Source organism: Ceratotherium simum, chromosome 2 (genome assembly GCF_057802395.1).
Source record: "Ceratotherium simum simum isolate JZ-2026a chromosome 2, ASM5780239v1, whole genome shotgun sequence".
NCBI classification, from domain to species: domain Eukaryota; kingdom Metazoa; phylum Chordata; class Mammalia; order Perissodactyla; family Rhinocerotidae; genus Ceratotherium; species Ceratotherium simum.
This window is the reverse complement of record NC_141901.1, coordinates 91,505,895-91,527,359: the sequence shown is the minus strand read 5'-3', so window position 1 is coordinate 91,527,359 and position 21,465 is coordinate 91,505,895. Positions and strand designations below refer to the sequence as shown.

The window sequence follows — 21,465 nt, the reverse complement described above, 5'->3', positions numbered from 1 at the left end:
AAATATTAAGTGAAGCTAGACAAAAAAAAAAATAACATACAAAGGATTTCCTATCAGGCTCTCAGCCGATTTCTCAACAGAAACGTTACAGGCTAGGAGAGAGTAAAACGATACATTCAAAATTCTGAAGGACAAAAACTTTCAGCCAAGAATACTCTATCCAGAGAAAATATACTTCAGATATGATGGAGAAATAATAACTATCCCAGATAAACAAAAGCTAAGGGAGTTCATTGCCACAAGACCCCCACTACAATAAGTGCTCAAGAAGTCCCTCAACCTTGAGGAAAAAAAGAGAAAGGGGATTGAAAGTTTTGAACAAGAAGGAAAATAGGTCGACAAAACCAAAAAAATTGCAGTCTTCTATCAAAATAGATTAGCAAACACTTAATTATAAAACCAAAGATCAAGGGAAGGTAAACACCAAGAATAAACATAACCTCATCATGTTAAACACGAACTCACAACACAAGAAGGAATAAGATGTGACAACAATAACTTAGAAGGGGAAGAGGAAAGGCATCGAATCAACTTAGTCTAAGGGAATAAGAGGCCATCAAAAAATGGACTATCACATCCATGACATTTTTTATACAAACCTCATGGTAACCACTAACCAAATAATCAGAACAGAATCACACACTATAAAGAAAGAGAAAGCTAAGAGAAACTCCACACAGGACTACCAAACTGAATTGGTGGTCCAAAACACATGGGACGAGAAACAAAAGAAATGCAAAAGAACGAGAAAAAGAGCGATAAAATAACAACAACAAGCCCCCGTATATCAATAATTACCCTAAATGTAAATGGCCTGAACTCTCCAATCAAAAGACACAGAGTGGTGGGAGGGATTAAAAAACAAGACCCAAAAATATGCTACCTCCAGGAAACACATCTCAGCTGTAAACACAAACACAAGCTCAGAGTGAAAGGGTGGAAGACAATACTCCAAGCTAATGGCAAACAATAGAAAGCAGGTGTTGCCATGCTTTTATCAGACAAAGTTGACTTCAAGATAAAACAGGTAATGAGAGACAAAGAGGGGCAATATATAATGATAAAAGGGACACTCCACCGAGAAAACATATCACTTTTAAATATATATGCATCCAATACAGGAGCACCAAGGTAAATAAAGCAACTATTAACAAACCTAAAAGGAGATATTAACAACACAATAATAGTAGGGGATATTAACACCCCACTCATCAACAGACAGATCATCAAGACAGAAAATCAATAAGGAAATAATGGACTTAAACAGAAACCTTGATGAGATGGACTTAATAGATATATACAGAGCACTCCATCCAAACACAGCAGATTACACATTCTTCTCAAGCGTGCATGGAACATTCTCAACAATAGACCATATGTTGGGTTACAAGGCATCCTTATACAAATTTAAGAAGATTGAAATCATAACAAGCATCGTTTTTGACCATAATACCATGAAGCTAGAAATCAACTACAAGGAAAAAACCAGAAACCTGTAGAGACTCAACAACATGCTACTAAACAACCAATGGATCATTGATGAAATCAAAGGAGAAATCAAATCATATCTGGAGACAAATGAAAATGAAAATACACTGCACCAACTCATATGGGATGCAGCAAAAGTAGTCCTGAGAGGGAAACTCATAGCAATAGAGACCCACCTTAATAAACAAGAAAAAGCCCAAATAAGCAACCTCAAACTACGCCTAACAGAATTAGAAAAAGAAGAACAAACAAAGCCTAAAGTCAGCAGGAGGAGGGAAATAATAAAAATCAGAGCAGAAATAAATGAAATTGAAACGAAATAAGAGTAGGAAGTATCAGTGAAACCAAGAGCTGGTTCTTTGAGAAGATAAACAAAATTGACAAACCCTTAGCCAGACTCACCAAGAAAAAAAGAAAGAAGGCTCAAATAAATAAAATTAGAAATGAAAAAGGAGAAATTACAACAGATACCACAGAAATACAAAAGTTTATAAGAGAATACTATGAAAACCCATATGTCAACAAATTGGACAATCTAGAAGAAATGGATAAATTCTTAGACTCATACAATCTCCCAAAACTGAATCAAGAAGAAATAGAGAAAGTGAATAGGCCAATCACAAGTAAAGACATTGAAACAGTAATCAAAAAGCTCCCAAAAAATAAAACTCCAGGACCAGATGGCTTCTCTGGAGAATTTTACCAAACATTCAAAGAAGACTTAATACCTATCCTTCTCAAACTATTCCAAAAAATAGAGGAAGATGGAACACTTCCCAACAAACCCTACTAGGCCAACATCACCCTGATACCAAAGCCAGACAAAGACAATACTAAGAAGGAAAACCACAGATCAATAGCCCTGATGAACACAGATGCAAAAATCCTCCACAAAATATTTGCAAACCAAATACAGCAATACATTAAAAAGATCATACACCATGATCAACTGGGATTTATACCAGGGACACAGGGATGGTTGAACATCTGCAAATCAATCAATGTGATACACCACATTAACAAAATGAGGAATAAAAACCATATGATCATCTCAATAGATGCAGAGGAGGCTTTTGACAAGATCCAACATCCATTTATGATAAAAACTCTCAACAAAATGGGTATAGAAGGAAAGTATCTTAACATAATAAAGATCATATATAACAAACTCACAGCCAAAATCATACTCAATGGAGAAAAACTGAAAGCCATCCCTCTGAAAACAGGAACAAGACAAGGGTGCCCACTCTCGCCACTCTTATTCAACACAGTACTGGAGGTTCTGGCCAGAGCAATTAGGCAAGAAAAAGGAATAAAAGGAATCCAAATAGGCAAGGAATCCAAATAGGCAAGGAACATCTTGCTGTTTGCAGATGACATGATCTTATAAAGAGAAAACCCTAAAGAATCCATTGGAAAACTATTAGAAGTGATCAACAACTACAGCAAAGTTCCAGGGTACAAAATCAACTTACAGAAATCAGTTGCATTTCTATACACCAACAACGAACTAACAGAAAGAGAACTCAAGAAGACAATCCGATTTACAACTGCAACAAAAAGAATAAAATATCTAGGAATAAATTTAACCAAGGAGGTGAAAGACCTATAAAATGAAAACAATAAGACATTATTGAGCGAAATCAATGATGACATAAAGAAATGGAAAAATATTCCATGCACTTGGATTGGAAGAATAAACATAGTTAAAATGTCCATACTCCCTAAAGCAATCTACAGATTCAATGCAATCCCAATGAGAATCCCAAGGACATTCTTCACAGAAATAGAACAAAGAATACTAACATTCATATGGGGCAACAAAAGACCCAGAATAGCTAAAGCAATCCTGAGAAAGAAGAACAAAGCTGGAGGCATCACAATCCCTGACTTCAAAACATACTACAAAGTGATAGTAATTAAAACAGCATGGTACTGGTACAAAAACAGACACACAGATCAATGGAACAGAATTGAAAGTCCAGAAATAAAACCTCATAACTATGGGCAGTAATCTTTGACAAAGGAGCTCAGGACATATAGTGGAGAAAGGAAACTTTCTTCAATAAATGGTGCTGGGAAAACTGGACAGCCACTTGCAAAAGAATGAAAGTAGACCACCTTCTTTCACCATACACAACAATTAACTCAAAATGGATCAAAGACCTGAAGGTGAGACCTGAAACTATAAAACACATGGAGGAAAATAGAGGTAGTACACTATTCATCATCAGCCATAAAGGGATGTTTTTGAATTCCATGTCTACTCAGACAAGGGAAACAAAAGAAAAAATAAACAAATGGCACTTCATCAGATTAAAGAGCTTCTACAAGGCAAATGAAACCAGGACCAAAATGAACAGGTAACCCACCAGCTGGGAAAAAATATTTGCAAACCATATATCTGACAAGGGATTAATCTCCATAATATATAAAGAACTCACACAACTGAATAACAAAAAAACAAACAACCCAATCAAAAAATGGGCAGAGGAAATGAACAGACACTTCTCCAAAGAAGATATATAGATGGCCAATAGGCACATGAAAAGATACTCTAATCATCAGGGAAATGCAAATCAAAACGACACTAAGATATCATCTTACACCCATTAGAATGGCTATAATCACCAAGACAAAAAGCAACAAATGCTGGAGAGGCTGTGGAGAAAGGGGAACCCTAATCCACTGCTCGTGGGAATGCAAACTGGTGCAGCCTCTATGGAAAACAGTATGGAGATTCCACAAAAAATTAAAAATAGAAATACGTTATGATCCAGCTATCCCACTCCTGGGTATCTACCCAACAAACCCGAAATCAACAATCCAAAGAGGCTTATGCACCCCTATGTTCATCGCAGCATTATTCACTATAGCCAAGACATGGAAGCAACCCAAGTGTCCCTCGATTGATGACTGGATAAAGAAGATGTGGTATATATATACCATGGAATACTACTCAGCCATAAAAAAAGACAAAATTGTCCCATTTGCAACAACATGGATGGACCTGGAGGGTATTATGTTAAGTGAAATAAGCCAGAAAGAGAAAGACAAACAGTGCATGATTTCACTCATATGTGGAAGATAAACCAACACACAGACAGATAGAACTGTTTGGTGGTTACCAGGGGCTAGGGGGGCGGGGAGTGGGCACAAGGGGTGGAGGGATGCACCTATATGGTGACTGATAAACAATAATGTACAACAAAAATTTCACAATAAAAAAATTATAGTAATAAAAGAAAATTATATTAATGTAAAAATAGGTAAGTAGATCAATGAAACAAAACTATTTGCCCACAAATAGAAGCATGTGTGTATGAGAATTCAGTATGTGATAAAGTTGGCCTACCTTAGCGGTCAGGAAAGACCAGCTTATTCAACAGATGGTGTTGAAGGCTTTGGGAAAAAATTAAGTCAGATTCCTATCTCACATCACACACAAATACAAATTTTAAATTGATTAGAGATTGGCATTTTACAAACAAAATACAAAAGTCCTAAAAAAGGAGATTGCATTAATTTCCTATTGCTGCTGTTACAAATTGCAACAAACAGTTATTTAATACAACACAAACTTGTTCTCTTAAAGTTCTGCAGGTCAGAGTTTGAAATGGGTCTCATTGGGCTGAACTTAAGGGCCAAGATCCTTTCTGGAGGTTCTAGGAGAGACTCCAGCTTCTAGAGGCCGCCTGGACTCCTTGGCTCATGTCCTCCTCCCATCTTCAAAGCCAGCAATGCCCAGTGGCGTCTTACCCTACACCACTCTGACCCTCCCTCCTCAGCCTCCTTCTTTCCCTTATCAAAACCCTTGTGATTACACCTCGATGGTCCAGGATAATCTCCTCCGTTTAATGTCAGCTGTTTAAAAATCCTAATTCCATCTACAACCTAAATTCTCATCCATCATGTGACCTAACATATACACAGGTTCTGGGAATTAGTACATGGACATATTTGGGGACCATTTTTCTGCCTACCACAAGATATAGAAGAATATTTTTGTAATCTTGGATTGTAAAACTTTTCTAAACAAAACTAAAACCTCAGATTACATAAAGGAAAATTTTGACAGATTTGGCTATTTCATAAAAACTTGGAAGTGTCAATGAGCAAAATACCAGTTTGAAAAACAAGCAAAATACTGTGATTAAATATTTACTACATATAAGAGAGAAAGGATTTATATACAAACATATAAAAATTCCTTCAAATTCACTAATAGAAAAATAAAGATATGAACTCAAATGAAAAATAGTCAAAGACAATTCAAAAATACATAAATAAATACTTTTTGAAAAGATAATCACTTTCACTGCTAGTTGTGTAAATGCGAATTGTAGCAAAAATGAGATTTTTTTAAGCCATTAAACTGGGAAATTTGAAAAAAGATTAAAATTCTATGTTTTTGAATATCTGGACAGATACTCTTACAATACTGTTCATGGTAACGAAAATTAACACACCATTTTTTTTTTATTATTAAACATTTATTTATTTATTTATTTATTTATTTTTGTGAGGAAGATCAGCTCTGAGCTAACATCCATGCTAATCCTCCTCTTTTTGCTGAGGAAGACCATCTCTGAGCTAACATCTATTGCCAATCCTCCTCCTCCTTTTTCCCCCAAAGCCCCAGTAGATAGCTGTATGTCATAGTTGCACATCCTTCTAGTTGCTGTATGTGGGACGCGGCCTCAGCATGGCCGGAGAAGCGGTGCATTGTTGAGCGCCCGGGATCCAAACTCGGGGCCGCCAGTAGCGGAGTGCGTGCACTTAACCACTAAGACACGGAGCCGGCCCTAACACAACATTTTTGAAGAACAATTTGATAGCATCTATCAATGCTTTGATTGGATATACCTTTAGTGCAATAATTTAACTTCTAGGATCTATCTTAGAAATATTTGTGAATGTGTGTAAACATATGCATTTTGAAATATTATTTGTAACAGTAAGATTTTGAAATTCACTAAAATGTCCATCAATAGATAAACGATTAGGTGTATATATATATTTTTATATGCATATACACATACATACACGCATACCATGGAAAGCTATGGAATAGAGAATAAGAATTAGAAGAGGTTCAATCAAAATGTTGAACTGAACACACACATTTACACTCCTACCCATACAAAATCCCCTGAAATGCCAGAAAAGATACTTTTGAAAAGAAAATAAAGCTGCAACATTTCAGAAAAATAAGAAACTAAGTCATTCACCTGAAATTTTGAAAGATCTCTGAAAGCCTGAAAGGAGTAAAGACAAAAAACCATAGCCCACAATGTGTGAAGGCAACTATTATGAAGATAGGAACATATACAAGCCCTTCTAATGAAAAGGTCAATGAATACCAGACCAATGGATACCTCGAACGTTTATCGGAGCAATTAGTAGAAAAGCATCTTTCAAAGGAGCTAAGTTAGTTCGACCCAACCTCCGAAGATCTGGCAGAAGAGGTGGGTGCCCTGATGTCACCCTATCTGCGTTAAAGAGACGGTAGAAATAAGTTCAAATTTATCAGTAATAAAAATAAATATGGTAGCTGGCCCAGCGGCGTAGTGGTAAAGTTTGCACACTCTGCTTTGGCAGCCAGGGTTTCGTGGGTTCATTCGGGGACACACAATCTTCCTCAAGAAAAAAAGAGAGGAAAATTGGCAACGGATGTTAGCTCAGGGCCAATCTTCCTCAGCAAATAAATAAACAAATAAATAAATAAATAAGAATCAATATATTATCCCAGAAATGTTTAAAAAAAAAGATATTAATCTACACGTGAATGTTATTGCAATGGACCCTGTGGTGCACTGCCCAGATCCCCCTTTAGATTACAGGATTTAGTCCCCTAGCTGCTAAAAGCGCTGCTGGCAGACAGCCCTCAGGTGTGCCTTCTCTTCAAGGAGTGCCTGGGCTGACCAGAGCTCCTGAAGCAAGGTCATGGCCTCTTCCAAGGCAGCCTGAATCCAATGACTGGTCAACACAGGACTGTGAAGGCCCAGACCGCGCACCCTAACTTGGGGCAACTTGGAAGGGCCATCACGGTTTTAACACTTCTCATGGGGTTATCCGAGGTCCTCTTAAGAAAAGGAAGATAGAAAACAAGATCCTTCCAAAAAAACAATACCCAATTAGAAAATATAGAGGATCCTGTTCACAATTGCAACAAAATCCATAAAATGAATAGGAAAAATGTAACAAATGTATAAAACCTATACCAACAAAATTATAAGATTTTCTAAGAGATAGAATAGAAACTTTAATAAATTGACAAAAAAAACACAAAAGTTCCAGCTGGGAGAAGATAAAGTTATAAACATGCAATTCTCCCATAATAATCTTCAAAGTCAAAGCAATTACAATCAAAATCACAGGAAGATTTTTTAGAGAGTTTGATAAGCTTGTTCTAAAGTTGATTATGGTAAAGAAAATGCACAATAATTAAAAAAATGGCTAAAATTTGGGGATACTTAATATTTTCAGTGCACTGTCACATGAATTATCTTATAATCCTCACTGTAACACTATCATCCTCATCGCAAGTAAGGAAATTGAGATTTAAAGAGGCTAAATGACTCGTCCAACATCACGAAATGAGCAAGAGGCAAAGTATTACCTCCGATCCCAGCTGATCTGACCCAGAGTCTCCACTTTTAGCCACTAAACTCCTTTGCTTCCAAAGATATGAGTCAGTAAATTCTTAAAAAGAAGAACAAGGATGAGGGACTCAGAATGGTAATTTAATAGTTGTAATAATTAAAGAATATCATGTATATTCGAAAATAGAAAATAAAGTCCAAGAAAGGATCCGTAGATACATACATAGTTTATAATAAAGGTAGCATTTCATGTTAGTGGAGAGAAGGTGGTCTAGTCAATAAATGGTGTTAATATAATTGGAAAATTTAAAGTTTCAAAGTTTGGAAAAACGATGTTTGACAAAAAATAGTGTTTGCCCTACCTCACGACATATACTAAATGCATTAAAGATATAAATGAATTAAAAATTATAAAAATACACAATATATAAAAGAATATTTTTCTAATATTAGAGTGGAAAGGTCTTAAGTAAGGCACAAACTTCAAAAAACATAAAGAAAAAATTGACTTGACCTAATAAAAGTTCAAAACTTTTGTGTGACAGAAGATACCATAAACTAAATCAAAACACAAGTGACAGACTGGGACAAAATATTTGCAAGATATATAACAGACAAAGCATCAATAGCCAGATTGTGTAAGGTGTTTTTTAAATGAGTAGGAAAATAAAAAATTCTCATGAGAAAATGTATATGTATAGGTGTATGTGTGTGCATAGATATATTGATGATAGATAAACAGACGTAATTTCAGGCAATTTGCAAAAAAAAGTAGTCATTAAAAATTTTTAAAGATGTTTAATCTCATCAATAATCAGAAAAAAGCAAATCAAAAACAAAAATGAAATATTATTTTTGCCTATCTGAGTGGCAAATCTATTACAGGTTGATAGTAAAAGGTATTGGCAATGCTTTGAGAAAATGAGCATTCTTAAGCAGTATAATTCCAGTATAAACTGGAGATGTCTTTCAGGAACGCATTCTTGGCAATATCTTTCCAATTTTTTCATGCTCCTTTCCACTGACCGAGCAACCTCACTGTTAGGAATGTTGCCTAAAAAGAATATTGGCAGCTGTGCCCTAAGATCTACACACAGGAATGTTTAATGCAACATTATGAAGTATGAAAAATTTAGAAACAGATGTCTAAATATGAGGTATGTTTCTGTCCCCAAAAGCATCCCTCAGAATAGTCGTTTTGTAATTGACCCCCACAAATTCTCTCACGTTTCTCTGTGCCCTTTCAATCACTTTCTTTTGAACAACGAAATACTGTTTAAAGAAGATCTATGAGCCAAAACAAACTCTAATCAGTTAGAGAGACTGAGAGAAAGGCAGAAAAACTTCACACAGATGTCATAATCATTCCCTCGAGTATGACTTACAACTACAAGTGCTGGCTGTCAGGGTTAGCACGCCTTTTAAAGGAGACTTAAAAAAATAATTCACTAAGTAGATACGTACAGGAATAATGAAAAAAACAGCTGTCATAATGTTATGCTAATGGGCACTTTTGGTTTAACTTGGGCTAGGGGGATGAGGGGTGGGCACAAGGGGTGGAGGGACGCACTTATATGGTGACTGACCAACAATAATGTACAATAAAAATTTCACAATAGGAAAAAAAAGAAAAAAACAAACAAAAAGATTAGTATTCTGTTTCATCTCCTAAAGATTCCTGAACTCTTTTTTAAGTATAATGTTCTTTTACATTTCAACTCAAATTCTTAGTCCAAAAACTTTCCAGCCAACATGGCCAACGTGGTCAATGGACCCAGAAATTCAGAAAAAAATCAAACTTCAATAGTGAAAACATAAGGTTATTCAGTAGGTTGAGTGAGAGAAAAGAAGTAAATAAAAGTATGCAAGTCCTACAGTATCTCTCTTTAATTCAATGTACAAATATTATTTGAATGCCCTGGGAATTTTCACTGTGTTTACAAACAAGTATACAAACAGAAAGTGCACTTCTACAATAAAATCACTAAAGGTATAGTATATCTCTAAAGGAGGAGATAAAGGAGAATAGAGAGGCATAGACTGAACAATGGTATAATGTAAAATTAATTTATAGAATTAAGTATAAAATAGATGTTTTATATTCCACTACACATTTCAATCTCACTCTTGTGCAACCAGATATCAAAAATATTAAAGGCCATAAGGAAAAAAGCAACAAAGAGTATACAACTGGAAAAATGTAAATGGAAAAATGTAAATGGATCAGTATACTAATGGCCGTACCTACTCTACATGAAAAGGACTCAGAAAGAGCAAATACCAACATTATTTGCAGATCCTGAATCATCTAACCAAGTGTTTCCCAAAATACGGTCCACAGTACTCGAGTCTCTCAAGATACTTGTGAAAAAGAGCAAACACCAAATAAATGTGGGGAACAATGATTCCATATCCAATGCTTGCTCCAACTCAGAAGGTCACCATGCATTACTGAAATTCTAAGAAGGTGTACAATAAAGAAAACTGCTTAATAGTTATTAACCCACTATTTTCCAAATCTATTTGACCTGGAAAAGGAAACTATTTTCCTCTAAAAACTTATCAATATCCCATGAAACTAATGTTCTGTGAAACACATTTTGGACAGGCTGATAGAAGCCTATGAAGAAGAATAACAATACACAATACCTCCACCTACAATTAGAACACCTACACCTGGGATGGTAGATACATTTCATTTCACATTCAAATCCTGGTAAATTCATGTTTACTATTAAGGTGCTAAAATTAGAATAGCAGTCAGACTTGGCATCAAATTAACTATGTCTGCCATGAAAACAGAAGGGAAGCATACTGCATGTTAGCTAACTTTGATGCAGACCATATCCTTTTTGAATGGTTCTCAGTAAAAAGAGAGCAAGGCAGTCCAGCATAATGGTTAGGAATCCAGGCTATGGAGCCAGACACTCCAAATTCAAGTCATCACTCTGCTACTTTACTCTGGGAAAACTGCTTAACCTCTCAGAGCTCACTTTTTTCATCTGAAATGGGGATAATAATATCTTCATGACATGGTTGCTGTGTTAAATGAGTAAATACGCATAAAGCACTAAAAATAGCATCAAGCGTATTGTAAATGATCAATACATTTCAGTTATTTTCTAAAGTTCTGATCCAATGTTCTTTGAAAAATAGTATAAGTTTTTATTGGTCAAATTGAGCCAACTACATCTGATATATTTTCACCAAGGTAACTAAACTAGAGATGACTATCATGGCCTGCCCTGCCTATATTCCTGCTAAACTAAACATTCTTCCTGTGTATAACTGATTCTCTCTCCTATCGCCAACTCTCACCCCAAGCCAGCCTGACTAAACATAATTTCACAGAAGTAAATATGTATCCCAAAGATAATTCATTAGCTTGCCAGTCACTCATCACTGTGGCTTGGCCTGAAATGAATGACCAAACTTTTTGCTCAGAAATTCAGGAACCTAAGAAACTGAACTAGCTGGTGATGAACACTGAAACCAGAAAGTCATGAAGATTTAGGATCCTAGAACAGTTATTTTGGATTACATTCAATATTAGTAAACAGAGAAAAATCAATCAAGAAAAGGGAGAATATTACATATATATAAAGAAAAGCAGACACACCATAAGAGATAGACAGATGATGGATGGATAGACAGATAGACAGACAACAGATAGACAGACAGACAGATAGACAGATAGATAGATGGGGGGAGGGAGGGAGGAAGAAGGGAAGGAAGGAAGGAGAATGGCTGATCCTCCAAACTGTCTTAGTTACTGCTCTTTCTTAGACGTAGCTAGTGCTCTTATCTTGAGTTTCTACGGAATGTAGTTTCTTAATGAATCTCTCTTTACTTTGACTGAGTCTGTTCCTTGTAAGAAGGAAAAAAATAGCATAACTAAAGAAAGAAATAAAGAAAGATTTGAGTCACCAAATTATATAGAATTAAAATCAAAATTAAATTATCCTGCAGATCATATGCTTCACTTAAGCATATGAACTTAAAAACCAACTAGCAAAAGAATTTTATTTTTCAACAAAGCAAGTTCTAGTAACACCCCTGGGATAGCATACATTCAGATCAAATGTTTATACCAACAGGTACATTACACTATATAACAATAACAGATGTTCATAATGCCACTTCTAGATCATCAGAAAGAAAAATGTTAACAAAGATTCATTAGCCTGTTTAAAAATTCAAGTGTATATGTTTTTAAAAGGTTTTTAACAAACACATCTAAAATTTAAGAATCTAGCACTCAAAAGGTTGCAGATCAGCTATCTGGAATCTTCACTTTCCAGGATTACTGGGAATCCAGATAACTAAGATTTTACTGCATCTAGAAATAGCCTTAAAAAGTAGATCCTTTAAATCACCTGTCTATCAGTTGTTTCTTTTTAAATTAAAAAACAAGTATTACATTGTTACAATCCACCATACAAAAGGCTAGACTTACGAGTTTAGATATTCAAAACAGTCCATATTAAAGAATCTTATAAAACTCTTTGAATATTAAAAGTATTACAATAATTAATAAACCTTAATATTTGGAAATAAGTCTCCTTAAATTGTAAATACTTGTTTGATAAAATAACCAAGTAAGGGAAAAAAACCAGTTTCAAATGGCATAAAGGTTAGTACAGGATTTCCATTACTCTTTGAAACAAAGTGCTATGGAAAATGAGAAAATATTTGTTTTTTGCATGTGTGTGTGAGGAAGATTAGCCCTGAGCTAACGTCTGTTGCCAATCTTACTCTTTTTGCTGAGGAAGATTGGCCCTAGGATAACATCTTTGCCTATCTTCCTCTATTTTATATAGGATGCCACCACAGCACAGCTTGACAAGCAGCGCCTCGGGTCTGCGACCGGGATCTGAACCTGCGAACCCAGGGCCGCTGCAGCTGCGAAGTGGGTGAACTCAACCACTACGCCATTGGGCTGGCCCCAAATATTTGTTATTTTTAATATACCGAATCCTAAGATCAATTAGCAAATAAAATAAACAGGTTAATTTTTAAAAACTCAGAAGATAAAATTAATGTTAAAATTTTTAAACTGACTATACATGAGTGAAGTTAAACATAAAAAAGAAAATATTTACTAACCTTTATTTCCTAACATCACAGCGAGATGTAAAGGAGTGTTTCCTAAAATTAAAAAAAAATTTAATTAGTGTAAAAATACAGGAGAATTTATTCAAAAGTGGTTTTAGCTCCTTCAGAAATTTCACTGACAGATTTTAAGCAAAAATAATGTGACTGCAAAATGATCCTGCTTATATGGCAAATTCAAAGTCAGAGGATGCCATGGTTTCTTTTCTTTTTTTTTTTTTTTTATAATTTTATTTATTTTTTCCCCCCCCAAAGCCCCAGTAGATAGTTGTATGTCATAGCTGCACAGCCTTCTAGCTGCTGTATGTGGGACGCGGCCTCAGCATGGCCGGAGAAGCGGTGGGTCAGTGTGCGCCCAGGATCCGAACCTAGGCGGCCAGCAGCGGAGCGCGCGCACTTAACCGCTAAGCCACGGGGCCGGCCCGATGCCATGGTTTCTAAACACAATGTATCTTACTCCTCCTCCATCCACCTCCCGCCCCCCAAAAAGATACCCATTTTGCTTTTGGGATTTCTTCTCCAAACAGATTTCACAGATTCCTTTGCTGTTAATTTCTCTAACATATCATTCTTTGTTCATTCAACAAACAATTTAAATATCTACTATATACTCATCCTTGAGCATAAATATCAACAGGACCCAATCCCAGTACTCAAGTTGTTCAGAAGTCTTCTATTAGAGACTGATATGAAAATAAATAATTGCTATTATTATTTATCAGAATAGAAGGGAGTATAGAAGGGAACACAGGGCAGAGCACCTAATTTCGCCTGTGCAGAGAGAGTTAAATATTGAAGACAGACCACACTGAAATGAGTCTTGAAGAATGAGTTAGAAATTTGTAGTCAAAGTAACACTAACTAGTATTCCATGTTAAAAAAAATTCCCCCAAATTACATTCAAAGGCAAGAACAGTTTATATGTGGGAAACAAACAAAAATGTTTATGACTAGTGGGGGTAAAGTTTAGCTTGTAGGACAATAGTAAACAATGAAATGGGACAGATGAGCAAAAGACAAATTAATGAGGACCCGTAGGCTGTGCTAAAAAGTTTGGATTATATCTTATAGTTGATGTTATAGAATGATTAATTTAATTTCAAAATGATACTCCAAGCCACACTTATAGCCTATAAACCTCTTATTATAAAAGAAAGCAAACCTATAGTAATATTTGAAAATAAAGTTACTAAATAAAATTTATGTATACTGGTTTTCAGATATTAGTATTTTTACAGAAATCACCATATGAACAATTTTTGCCAATAAAATGAGCTACACACTTAGCAAGAAATCACATACAGGATAAAATAAGATGATTACGTTTTCTAAAAAATTTGTGTGTGTTCTACCCCAATCTCTTAGTTTGACAAAACCTGCCAAGATGATTAAAACGTACACACTCACCTTTTGCGCGATAAAGACAGAATAGAATGGGAATTGTTGGCAAAGACAGCAAAATAATATTTTGTGCAAAATTTTGAATACACAAATAAGTTCACTAAATTCAAATTTTCTCCATAAGTAATTTTACAAAAAAACCTGGATTACAGTAAATCTCTTGGTGTTAACTATTAGGAACAAAAAAAGACAGATTTGGGGACATAATTCACATTATGTTTTTCAGAAATAACAATTTGAAGTACAAATTTCCATTAGTGACTAGGCAATATACTCCCCAGTTTTTACATCTCAGAACTCATCCTAGATAAGATATGGAAACCACTACAATACACATTGGTAATAATCATATATTGAAGCATGTCCCCAGAAAAGAGGCTTTGCTCACAACACTATTTAACAAGTGAGCTTCAGTAGTTGCCAATTTATTGGTATAAGCTATTTTCCAAAAAGACAAACTTCAATCCTCCCAAAATTTCACACCTTTTAGTGAGCTAGCTATCTTCTCAAATTACTATGTCATAATGTTAAAAAAATTTACATGGGTAAGAGTAAAAACAAGGCAAATGAAGAAAGTATTTTGGTTTTAGAAGAGCACTGTTGATTGCTAGTTCAGTATGGAATATGCAATGAAGGAAAGTATTTTTCCCTGCAAATATATAAAAATATGAAGTTAGTAGAACTGATTTCTCTCTCTTCTCATGTTGAAATCATATACCTATCTTATAAAGACACTAATGATAAACTCTAAAAAACAACAAAACTATGTCAGTGATTTTTCTATTCCCCCCACCAAAACACTATAAGGTTAGGGACTCCCAATTGACTTTTCTGTATAAGGAACTCTCAGTAAGGCACAATTTTTCTACTATTGACTAACAACATGTTCAGGTCAAATACTACATGAAGTGCCTAAGAACAATTTTAAACTTAGTCATCCACTGATATAAGATTAAGAACCATCTGTGGGTCTGGTTAATAAACTATCCAGTGCCTTCAAAATCCTCAGCTTAATACAAGGTAAAAGAAATCCACTTGTAAGACCTCGAATAGCCAAAGCAATCTTAGAAAGAAGAACAAAGCTGGAGGCATCACACTTCCGGATTTCAAACTGTATCACAAAGCTATGGTAATCAGAACAGTACGGTATTAGCATAAAAATATAAATAAATGGAATAGAATAGAGAACCCAGAAATAAACCCATGCATATGTGGTCAATTAACATACAACAAAGGAGCCAAGAATATACAATGGGGAAAGGACAGTATCTTCAATAAATAATGTTGGGAAAATGGACAGCCACACACAAAAGAATGAAACTGGATCACTATCTTACACTACACACAAAAGTTAACTCGAAATGTATTAAAGACTTGAACATAAGACCTGAAACCATAAAAGTCTTAGAAGAAAACATAGGCTCCTAGACATCAGTCATGGCAATGATTTTTGAATTTGACACCAAAGCAAAGTAAACAAAAGCAAAATAAACAAATGGGACTACATCAAACTAACAGCTTCTGCACAGCAAAGGAAACCATCAACGAGAGGAAAAGGCAACCCATAGAATGGGAGAAAATACTTGTAAATCATATATCTTCTAAAAGCTTAATATACAAAATATATAAAGAACTCATATAACTAAATAGCAAAAAAAAAAAAAAACCCCAAACAATCTGATTAAAAAATGGGCAGAGAATCTGAATAGATTTATTTCCAAAGAAGACATACAGACGGCCAACAGGTACATCAAAAGATGCTCAATATCACTAATCATCGGAGAAATGCAAATCAAAACCACAACGAGATATCGCCTCACACCTGTTAGAATGGCTATTATCAAAAAGGCAAGCGATAACACATGCCAGTGGGGATGTGGAGAAAAGGGAACTCTGTGTACTGTTGGTAGGAATGTATAGTGGCGCCACTGCTATGGAAAACAGTATAGAGGTTACTCAAAAAATTAAAAATAGAACTACCACATGATACAGCAATTCCACTTCTGGATATTTATCTGAAGAAAACAAAAACACTAACTCGAAAAGATATATGCAGCCCCATGTTCACTGCAGCATTATTTACAATAGCCAAGATATGGAAACAAGCTAAGTGTCCATCAACAGATGAATGGATAAAGAAAATGTTGTATATATAAAATGGAATATTATAAAGCCATAAAAAATGAAATCTTGGGCCCAGCCTGGTGGCATAGTGGTTAAGTTCACATGCTCTGCTTCAGCAGCCCAGAGTTCGCAGGTTCAGATCCCAGGCGCCGACCATGATGCGGCAGGCGTCCCACATATAAACTAGAGGAAGATAGGCACAGATGTTAGCCCAGGGCCAATCTTCCTCAGCAAAAAGAGGACTGGCAACAAATGTTAGCTCAGGGCTAATCTTTCTCACAAAAAAAAAGAAAGAAATCTTGCCATTGGCGACAACATGGATGGACTTTGAGGTCATTGTACTAAGTGAAATAAGTCAGATAGAGCAAGACAAATACCATACGATCTCACATGAGAAATCTAAAAAAAAAAACAAAACCAAGCTCACAGATACAGAGGACAGATTGCTTGTTGTCAGAGGTGATGGGTGGGGGATGGATGAAATGGGTGAAGGCAGTCTAAAGGTACAAACTTCCAGTTACAAAATAAGTTACAAAATAAGTAAGTCACGGGGATGTAATATACAGCATAACGACTATAGTTAATGATACTGTATTGTATATTTGAAAGTTGCTCAGAGAATAGATTTTAAAAGTTATGACAAGAAAAGATATTCTTCTAATTGTGTATAGTGACAGATGTTAACTAGACTTATTGTGGCGATCATTTCACAATATATATAAATATTGCACCATTATGTTGTATACCTGAAACCAACATAACATTGTATGTCAATTATACCTCAATTAAAAAAAAGAATATATTGCAAAAGAAAGCAATTTTTTGTCTCAAAATGCTAAATCCTAGGTGGATCTGTAGAAGGTACACATTTTCTGTTTTACTAAAAACAGCAATCTGTTATTCTAAACAATATTTAGTTTCTGATCAGCACCAGAAAAAAAAAAAAAAAGAAATCCACATGTATAAGTATCAATTTCCAATTTGACTGGTCTAGAATAAGATCATCTTCCTCCTTTTCTAAATATTGAACTAAATTTCATTAAGTTTGCATTCATATTCTAAGACTATTAATCAAGACCAAAAGGTAGTCATAAAAAGGAAACAAACTTGTTGACAAATTAATGCCAGAAACAAAAGTTCAACACCAAGTATGCCAAAACCAAGTCTTTCCTTTGGCTATCGTTAACTCCCACTGCCTCTTCTCCAGTTTAAGCTCTCATCATCTTATCTGAATATCTATTGCAACAATCTTCTAACCGTCTCCCTGCCTCCAGTCTTGTGCCATTTCAACCTCCTCTCCATACCGGAATAATAATATTAAAACAAACCCTTGACCACGTTACACGTCCACTTAAAAGACTGGAAACTCTCTATATTATCTTTAACATGGCTTAAAAGGTTCTTGATTATATGTCCTTACCTTCCTTTCTTCTCCTATTTTCTTCCTCACCCTATATCTCATCTGAACTGCATGCAATAAATTCTCCAATAAGCCAAGTTCTCACGCTTTTACACACATTTTATTAATCCTTCCTAAATGTTCCTTCCCCATCTGCCTGCTATATTAATACTTACCTTTCAGGGCTTAGCTCAAACATCACCTCTGGAATGAAGCCTTCTCTGGCCTCTTCTAGGCAATCAGAAGTCCTTCTACCCTGCTTCCAAAGCCCTCTATACCTAGCGATTTATTGCAGCAATTTTCACACTAAACTGTACTTTTAATTTGAGGTGTAAACATCTGTCTCCTTCATTAGATGTTAACTTCAGTATGACTAGATACATATTTTGTTCATTTATGTATACCAAATGCTTCACACACACATCTGATATTCGCAAGACAGTCAGCAAGCATTTGTGAACAAACGTATGAGAAAGAGCTCTGAGTATAGCAACCAACCTTAACATCAGTAGCTACATGGGCCGGCCCCGTGGCGTAGCGGTTAAGTGCGCGCGCTCCGCTGCGGGCAGCCCGGGTTCAGATCCCGGGCGCACCCGCTTCTCCTGCCATGCTGAGGCCGTGTCCCACATACAGCAACTAGAAGGATGTGCAACTATGATGTACAACTATCTACTGGAGCTTTGGGGGAAAAATGAAATTAAAAAAAATATATATCAGTTGATACAGAAACCTGATAATTAAAATGCCAACAGGCATTACCTTAGGCAAGGGTTGCAAACTCAAATGTTTCCATAATTAGGTAAATGTAATTGGAAAGGTTTTGGTGTTATTTTTCCTAAACACTTAGAAGAATAAACTTGTAAAACCATCCAACGCTGAAGTTTCTTTTGAGTGAACATTTTCATTATGGATTCACTGTCTAATGAATAATGACAAGAATACTTATGTTTTCTAATTCCTTTTTTATGTTCATTTTGACAAGCTGAATTTTTCTAGGATTCTGTCCATGTTATTTAAATTGTCACTTATTGGCATACATTTTGTTCACAACATCCTTTTACAATTTATTAATGACATTAGAATTTATATAGATGCTTCACTTTTCATTCATAATTTTTTTCTTTTTCTTTTGATCAGTCTGAGGTTTATTAATTTTATGCATCCTTTTTTTAAAGCTTTCATTTTTTTAAAAAACTTTTATTTTTCCCCCCAAAGCCCCAGTAGATAGTTGTACGTCATAGTTGCACATCCTTCCAGCCGCTGCATGTGAGACTTGGCCTCAGCATGGCCGGAGAAGCAGTGCGTCGGCGCGCGCCCGGGATCCGAACCAGGGCCACCAGCAGCGGAGCGCGCACACTCAACCACCAAGCCACAGGGCCAGCCCTGTGCATCTTTTTAAAGAACAAAGTTTTGGCATGTTGCTACTTAATGTTTGTTTTTCTAATTCAATAATTCTTGCTCTTTTATTATCTCTGTTCTATTTTATTTGGGTAAAATATACTCAAATTGGGGAATTAAGCAAATTAAGTTGTTCTTTTTTCTAATTTCTTGAAATGGATTCTTAGATGGTTGATTTTTCAACCTTTTTCCTAATACATCTTTATCTTTTTATTAATAATTTCTAGCTTAATTGCATTGTGATCAGAGAACAAACAGCATAGTTTCAATTCTCTGAAACATGCTGAGATTTGCTTTATGGTCAAGTCTGGTGAATTTTTGTAAATGCTTTCCATATCCTTGAAAAGCACGTGTATCCTGCATTTGGGTGCAGCATTTCATATAAATCTACTAGATCTGGTTTGTTAATTGTGTTGTTCCTATCTTTTATATCCTTACCATTTTTTTGTCAGATTCTTGTTACAGAAAGAAGAATGTTAAAATCTCTACTTATAATTGGAGGTTTTTATGTCTTTTTTGTAGTTCTAGCAATTTTTGCTTGATATATTTTCCGGCTATGTTATTAAGTACAAATCAAATTTTGTATTTATATTTTGATTCATTGAACGATTTTTCATTATGAGGCATCTCTCTTTATCTCAGATAATATTTTCTGCCTTAAAACTTCTTATATTAATACAACTATACCAACTTTTTTGGATTGATATTTGCATGGAATACATTTTTCAATTCTTTCCCTTTCAACTTTTATATATTGTTATATTTTAGATGTATTTCCAACTACATGTAGTTGTGCACAACAATATTTGTTTTTACCTGGAGCATTTAATCTACTTTCATATATTATACTTACTAATATATTGGGGTTTAAATCTACCATCCTGCTTTGTGTTTTCCTATTTGTCCTGCTGGTTCTATGTTCCTTTTTCTCATCTTTCTTACCTTCTTCTAGACTGATTGTTTTCATTATTCCATTTTGTTTTTTCATCTGTAGGATGGAAGGTATATATTTTTTATTTACTATTCTTCTGATAGTTATCCTAGAGATAGACTGTCCCATACAGTAGTTACATGTGGTTACTGAGCATTTGAAATGTGTTAGTCTGAACTGAGATGTGTCATAAGCGGGATTTTGAAGACTTAGTATGAAAAACAAGAATGTAAAATATCTCAATGTTTTATACTGATCATCATGTTGAAACAATGTTTTGGATATATTCGGTTAAATAAAATGTATTGTTAAAATTAATTTGACTACTTCTTTTTATTTTCCTTATTTGGCTATTAGAAAATTTACAGTTACACGTGGCTTGCAACTTATTTCTATTAGACATTACTGCTCTAGAGCTTACAATCTACATCCTTGTCTCATGTTAAATGATACATTACCCCTCTTCAGAGAAAAGCAATGACTTTAGAAAACTAATTTCATTCCCTCCATCCAGACTTAAATGCTACTGTTATCTAGTCCTGTAAGTTTTTATTTTCACCTCACAGAGTCAATATTCATTTAGGTTTACTCACTATTTTTGTTGCTCTTCCTTCCTTCCTACATCTCTTACCTTCCATTAGAATCATTTTTCTTCTACCTGAAACACATACTGCAGTATTTCTTTTAATGATGATCTGATAAATGAATTCTCTAGGTTGTTGTTTGTAAATGTCTATTCAACTTCAATCTTTTTTTGTGTGTGTGTGAGGAAGATCAGCCCTGAGCTAACATCCATGCCAATCCTCCTCTTTTTTTTTTTTGCTGAGGAAGACTGGCCCTGGGCTAACATCCATGCCCATCTTCCTCCACTTTATATGGGACACCGCTATAGCAGGGCCTGACAAGCAGTGCATCGGTGTGCGCCCAGGATCCGAACCTGGGCCGCCTAGCAGTGGAGTGCACGCACTTAACCACTATGCCTCCAGGCCGGCCCCTCAACTTCAATC

At 35.3% G+C, this 21,465-nt stretch overlaps 1 protein-coding gene across 2 annotated transcripts in view; it reads right to left on the bottom strand.

Moving 5' to 3' along the window:
- The window catches only part of ANKRD13C (ankyrin repeat domain 13C), a 99,355-nt gene that overhangs the window by 59,270 nt on the left and 18,620 nt on the right, over window positions 1-21,465 (bottom strand). The window contains exon 2 of one of the 2 annotated variants that reach the window (XM_004431489.3): window positions 13,200-13,241. The exons of the other annotated variant lie outside the window; for it this stretch is intronic. Within the exon in view, the coding sequence (XP_004431546.1) occupies window positions 13,200-13,241 (42 nt within the window). The remainder of the gene's footprint in view (window positions 1-13,199; window positions 13,242-21,465) is intronic. 2 annotated transcript variants of the gene reach the window in all.